The 7,122-nt window shown below is 43.0% G+C and overlaps 1 protein-coding gene across 1 annotated transcript; it reads right to left on the bottom strand.

The window, feature by feature from the left end:
* Positions 1–507: 507 nt before the first annotated feature.
* LOC129842882 (olfactory receptor 1361-like) lies at positions 508–6,049 on the bottom strand. The gene is made up of 6 exons (XM_055911579.1): positions 4,907–6,049; positions 4,231–4,283; positions 3,444–3,665; positions 3,155–3,271; positions 2,826–3,023; positions 508–880 (listed from the first exon to the last, which is right to left on the bottom strand). Exons 1-6 carry the CDS (start codon positions 5,069–5,071, stop codon positions 622–624), a joined length of 1,014 nt encoding a protein of 337 aa, XP_055767554.1. The 5' UTR covers positions 5,072–6,049; the 3' UTR covers positions 508–621.
* Positions 6,050–7,122: the final 1,073 nt, after the last annotated feature.

The raw sequence follows: 7,122 nt of genomic DNA, 5'->3' as shown, positions 1-7,122 counted from the left end.
GCCATACCACCCTGCATACCACTGCTGGCTTGCTTGCTTCTGAAGCTAAGCAGGGTTGGTCCTGGTCAGTCCCTGGATGGGAGACCAGATGCTGCTGGAAGTGGTGTTGGAGGGCCAGTAGGAGGCACTCTTTCCTCTGGTCTAAAAAATATCCCAATGCCCCAGGGCAGTGACACTGCCCTGTGTAGGGTGCCGTCTTTCGGATGGGACGTTAAACGGGTGTCCTGACTCTCTGAGGTCATTAAAGATCCCATGGCACTTATCGTAAGAGTAGGGGTGTTAACCCCGGTGTCCTGGCTAAATTCCCAATCTGGCCCTCAACCATCATGGTCACCTAATAATCCCCAGTTTACAATTGGCTCATTCATCCCCCTCCTCTTCCCTGTAACTATTCCCCAGGTCGTTGCTGCAAATGAGAACGTGTTCTCAGTCAACTTACCTGGTAAAATAAAAATAAATAAAATAAAATATCGCCAAAATAATATAAATATTTCATTTAAGAAAAACTTAATTTTTCATTTAATTGAAACAACAACTATTCACTATGGCAGATACAGTACATCTTACACAGCATTTCAATCAAAAACAAGTCAAATAGAGATATAAATAAATAGTAACACTTCATGTTGATTGGATCGGCATCACAGGTCTCTGGGCTCCTCTTTTACTAAGCAGCTTCTTGGCCGATTCCTTAAACTCCTCTGTCTTCAGAACATATATGATGGGGTTTAGCATGGATGGCAGCACCGAGGTCAGGGAGAGGTTGATGATCCGGGCGTTGGTTGGTATGATTGGGTGAAGGAAGTATGTAAAATGTATAGGCAGGTAGAATATGGCTACAAGTATCAGGTGTGAGGTACACGTCTTCAAGGCTCTGACTCTGAGGGAGAGAGAGAGAGAGAGAGGGAGAGAGAAAATTAGGGAAGGACAGAGAGGGAGAGAGAAGTAGAGAGAGGGAAAGCGAGAGAAGTTGAGAGGGAAGGAAAGAGGGAGAGAGGGGGAGAGACAGAGAGAGAGAGAGACAGAGAGAAAGAAAAGGACAAAAGTGTCAGTACAGTAAGTCATCACCTATCCAGTTCATTCTCAGTATTTCCAGCATTTATCACTAGAACAACATACACTATATATACAAAGGTATATGGACACCCCTTCAAATTAGTGGATGCAGCTAAAAGTGTATAAAATAGAGCACTCAGCCATGCAATCTCCATGGACAAGCATTGGCGATAGAACGGACTTAATTAAGAGATCAGTGATTTTCAATTTGGCACTGTCATAGGATGCTATCTTTCCAACCAGTCAGTTTGTAAAATTTCTGCCCTGCTAGAGCTGCCCCGGTCAACTGTAGGTGTTGTTATTGGAGATTGGCAACGTCTAGGAGCAAGAACGGCTCAGCCACAAAGTGGTAGGCAACACAAGCTCACAGAACGGGACCGCCGAGTAATGTAGCACGTAAAAATCGTCTGTCCTCACTACTGGGTTTCAAACTGCCTCTGGAAGTAATTAACTGTTCTTCGGGAGCTTCATGAAACGGGTTTCCATGGCTAATCAACCGCAAACAAGCCTATGCTCACTGTGATCAATGCCAAGTTGTCACGTTCTGACCTTAGTTTCTTTTCTATGTCTCTAATTTGGTTTGGTCAGGGCGTGAGTTGGGGTGGGCATTCTATGTTTTGTTCTATGTTTTGTATTTCTTTGTTTGGCCTGGTATGGTTCCCAATCAGATGCAGCTGTCAATTGTTGTCTCTGATTGAGAACCATACTTAGCTAGCCTGTTCCCACCTGTGTTTGTGGGTAGTTGTTTCCTGTTTTGTGTTTCACCATTCAGGACTGTTTCGATTTTCATTGTGATTTCACTTTGTTATTTTTGTATTTTCGTGTTCTGTTCTATTAAAGTAACATGGACACTTACCACGTTGCGTTTTGGTCCGATCTTTCATATTCCTCATCAGAAGAGTTAGACAATCGTTACAGAACTACCCACCAAAAAAGGACCAAGCAGCGTGGTAAGGAGGAGCAGTGTCTCCTGGAGTGCTGTAAAACTCGCAGATATTGGACTCTAGAGCAGTGGAAACATGTTCTCTTGAGTGATGAATCACGCTTCATCATCTGGCAGTCCGATGGACGAATCTGGGTTTGGCAGATTGCAGGAGAATGCTACCTGCCCCAATGCATAGTTCCGACTGTAAAGTTTGGTGGAGGACGATTAACGGTCTGGGGCTGTTTTTCATGGTTCGGGCTAGACCCCTTAGTTCCAGTGAAGGGAAATCTTAACGCTACAGGATACAATGACATTCTGGATTCTGTGCTTCCAACTTTGTGACAACAGTTTGGAGAAGGCCCTTTCCTGTTTCAGCATGACAATACCCCAGTGCACAAAGCGAGGTCCATACAGAAGTGGTTTGTCGAAATCAGTGTGGAAGAACTTGACTAGCTTCCACAGAGCCCTAACCTCAACCCCATCGAACACCTTTGGGATGAAATGGAACGCCGACTGCAAGCCAGGCCTAATCGCCCAACATCAGCATCCGACATCAGTAAAGCTCTTGTGGCTGAATGGAAGCAAGTCCTCGCTGCAATGTTCCAACATCTAGTGGAACGCACTCCCAGAAGAATGGAGGCTGTTATAGCAGCAAATGGGGGACCAACTCCATATTAATGCCCATGATTTTAGAATGAGATGTATGACGAGCAGGTGTCCACATACTTTTGGTCCTGTAGTGTATATCTGAGACGGCACAACAATCAATATCAGAACTATATGTTTAGGTATATAAACAAAATATCTGTCTAAATCTCTGACTCTGATCAGTATGACTTCTCACCTGTCCTGGGGCAGTGTGATGGTGAACAGGGCGTGTGTGATACAGATGTATGATGATATGATGAAGACCATGGGGATAAAGAGGACTATACTGGGGTTGACATATGACATCACTATGTTAGGGACCACATCAGAACAGGGGGCCGCCAGACGGAACAGGGGACCGTGGTCACAGAAGTAGCTGTTGATCACCAGAGACCTACAATACAATACATCTTCATTGTTCACATGTTACAGTGATCAACTGCTAACTTATTTTTCCCCCAGCACCCGGCCCGGGATTCAAACCGGTAACCTTTCGGCAACAGGTTCACCTCCTCAGCCACCTACCGGCAGAAGGAGAGTCGGGTGATGAGGCACACAGCCAGCAACACCATGAACACAGCAAACGCCCAGGCAGCACCCGTCAGCTGGAACATGGACCTGTGAGTCACCATCATATGGTACCTACATGGACAGCGGAAAGAAGCTGTTAACAAGGACTTTAGATGCAGTGTATTCATATATCAGGTTGAATTGTCAGTGAAAGCAGATACATTATTATCACACAAGGGGCAATTATGAAGGCCTTTTAAATTGTATTTTATTAAACAATTTGGTTTTATGTATTATCTGAGACCTGAGTGGGCAGCAGATGGCCACCAGTCTGTCGTAGGAGAGGATGGTGAGGTTGAAGGACTGCATGGTGAGGAAGAGGAAGATGAAGAAGAGGCTAGTGAGGCACTGGTTGTAGGAGATGAGCTGTCTGCTGAACAGGAACATATCCAGGACCTTGGGGACCATGGCAGTGCTGCCACACACGTCTGTGAAGGCCAGGTTGAACACAGCAATGTACTTGGGGCTGTAAGGTAAGATCCTGACTTAATTATCTCCATGGGGAAATGTTTGTATGTGCAATAGACAATTACAGAGAAAGTAAATATAATCAGTCAGTAGACAAAAAGTGCAAATCTTAAACATCTTTAAACTGTCATCTGTAATGTGTAAGTTATCAACTATAGACCATCCAGCTGGACCTAATGGTGGTTTTCATTCAGAATCAACTATAGACCATTCAGCTGACCTAATGGTGGTTTTCATTCAGAATCAACTATAGACCATCCAGCTGGTCCTAATGGTGGTTTTCATTCAGAATCAACTATAGACCATCCAGCTGGACCTAATGGTGGTTTTCATTCAGAAGCCTTATTGAGAGGCATTGCCGGTAATCAGGGATACAGTTGAAATCCAGAGCTGATGAGGGGAATCTAAAAGGAGTTAACTAGCAGTCAGAGCCCTGTGTTGCTTCAGCTTGTGTTGTGTCTGTTGTGGTTCATCTGGTTGGGTTCTGGGACTGCACAAATATAGGCCAATAAAGGTAGAATTATGCTGTATTATTACCACTGAGATAAAAGAGGACTGATTACCTGTGGAGACTGCTGTCCATGTAGATAACCATCATGACAAAGGTGTTGCCCATCTAGACCCAATACACGCACACACACACAGGAGAAACCATAACCCAAAATGTTTATACAGGTAAATTCATTTTGCCGTTGACTATGGGTGGCGCTTACATGCCCCCAGCTGAAATGATCCTACACCATATCAGGTTTTCTTAAGTTCAAAAAAGATGTGCTTTCGATAGGAAAGTGAAACCTTTTCTAGTTAATAGAGTGGATCAAATCAAATCATTGTTTATTTGTCACGTGTGCCGAAAAAAACAGGTGTAGACCTTACAATGAAATGCTTACTTACAGGCTCAACTAGCTGACCCTGGCCGTACGTAACACCCTGGACCACAACTAGCTAGTAACAGTGTGGACTACAGCTAGTTAGTAACAGCCTGGACCAGAGCTAGTTAGTAACAGCCTGGACCACAGCTAGTTAGTAACAGCCAGGGCCACAGCTAGTTTGTAACGCCCTGGACCAGAGCTAGTTTGTAACAGCATGGACCACAGCTAGTTTGTAACAGCATGGACCAGAGCTGGTTTGTAACAACCTGGTTGAGAGCTAGTTTGTAACAGCCTTGACTACAGCTAGTTAGTAACAGCCTGGACCAGAACTAGTTTGTAACATCGTAGACCAGGGCTATGGACTAACCAGAGAGATGATGTATACGAAGCAGAGGAAGATGTAATAGTACTTCATGTGGGGGATGTCGATGAAACCACTGATGAAGAAGTAAGGGGGTCGGATAATGGTGTCAATGTTCTCTGTCTGGTTAGGGTCAAAGGTCAGGTAACTCATCCTGACTGGTGGTGTCATCAGTGATTCCTCCTGGCTCGTAATAATCTGTGGAAATATAAAATAAATACATTACTGTTTTTTTAGTCACCTGTTGAGACATTGCAATGAGTGAAACATCACCAGGACAAGGTAAATATTCAAGTTCAATTGTCTATTTCTTATGTAATTATATTTAAAAAACTAAGAATACAATTATTTTAACTGACAACAAAGTATAAAATAGAATCCATTTGAAATTTTACCTCAGACACAGTTAAACAATTCTAATGAATATCCAAGGAATAGCACTGTAAAGCTGATATTGGTTTCACGTTCCCTCCATTAGAATAACTCTTACCTGTTGAACCCACATACTGTATAGTCTAACATGGTACAACTACATACTGCGTAAACTAAGTCTAACCTGGTCTTACCACAGACTGGATCCAACTGTCTCTCTTCAGTAGACTGGTGATGTGTGTTGGACTGAAGACCAATTTGTGGTGCTGCTCTGAGTCCACCTCCACTGTTATACCTGCAGCCTCATTGTGAATCTGTAGTAGGATGTCCCCTGTGGGCCACCGTACTTGTGTATTACATACCTTGATTGAGTGAATTAGACCTGTCAGAGATGAATACCCTTGCTGCTGTTGTTGTTGTGTGGTTGTCATAGGACACAACTCAATGCCCTTCTGGAACTACCAACCACACAGGCTGAGAAGAGAGAGGAGGGAGGCAATAGAAAGAGGAGGATAGAGAGACGAAGGAGGAGAGAGAAAGAGGAGAAAGCAGAGAGAAAGAGAGGAGAGTTGACCAATCAGATCTCATCAAAGTTAAATTTGACGTTTTGGTAGCTGTGGTAATTTGAATAATTTAGCAGACACTCATCCAGTTGAGATAATGAATTGAGCTAATGACAGTGGTGTAAAGTACTTAAAGTATTTTTACTTAAGGTGCTACTTAAGTCGTTTTTGGGGGTATCTGTACTTTACTATTAATAATTTTTGCCTACTTTTACTTCACTACATTCCTTAAGAATGTTTTGCACTTTTTACTCCATACATTTTACTCCAGGATCTGTAGTATCATAGAGGATGATAACTAAACCTCTATCTATCTGTAGTATCATATAGGATGATTTCCAGACCTCTATCTATCTGTAGTATCATGTAGGATGATTTCCAGACCTCTATCTATCTGTAGTATCATGTAGGATGATTTCCAGACCTCTATCTATCTGTAGTATCATATAGGATGATTTCCAGACCTCTATCTGTCAACACTTGAGTCTCCTACTGAGTACACAGTCAGTCTAATGAGAGAACTAATGAGGACCGGCTTGTCCACATAGCTTAGAAACGCTCTCTGCAGATGAGAGAAGGAGAGAGAGAGCAACTCATGTGTAAGCAACAGGCCAAACCCAGCTAACAACAAACGTTCCCACAACTTTTGAGAAAATTCCCTTAAGTCTCATTACGTCATTAAGTAACATTTTCACAGGAATGTTCCCGTAATGTGTAAGACATTTTTTCAAGAGACAAATCTGTTAATGTCAAATAGAACTTACCCAGAACATGATAGGAATATTCTAGAAAAGTGTAGCGGTATTAATTAGAGAAAGGTAAAGAAGATTTTGTTCGGGCGCCAGGCAGATATTAACCCTGCCGAAAGGAAAATAGTAGAACAGCGAGAGTACCACTACCAGACCCACACACATCAACAGAAGAGACTGCCTAGAGTGTAGCCTGTTGACCAGATAGCCTGCGGAGAGAAAAAAAGAATACACACCCTATAGATCCCACATCACATCAGTCCTTCCACAATTCTTGGTAACCCCACCAAACATACCTCATATAACAATAATGGCAGAGCAAATAAACAGCAACTTCATACAATAATGAATGAACCCAGTCATCACACAGAGGATTTGCAATAGTTTGTATTTTCTTCCTGGGAAGGAGTGCAGAGGGTATGAATGTGTGGTGTTCATATACACACTAGTCCAGCTCCAATGAAACTTCAATGTACTTAGGAAATAGAGTCGGTTGCAGTGTAAAGCACTGGAACATAGCGTGAAGAGAAAGAGAGAA

Source organism: Salvelinus fontinalis, unplaced genomic scaffold (genome assembly GCF_029448725.1).
Source record: "Salvelinus fontinalis isolate EN_2023a unplaced genomic scaffold, ASM2944872v1 scaffold_0073, whole genome shotgun sequence".
Lineage (NCBI taxonomy): Eukaryota > Metazoa > Chordata > Actinopteri > Salmoniformes > Salmonidae > Salvelinus > Salvelinus fontinalis.
The sequence above is the reverse complement of the archived record's forward strand: the minus strand, read 5'-3'. Positions and strand labels throughout refer to the sequence as shown.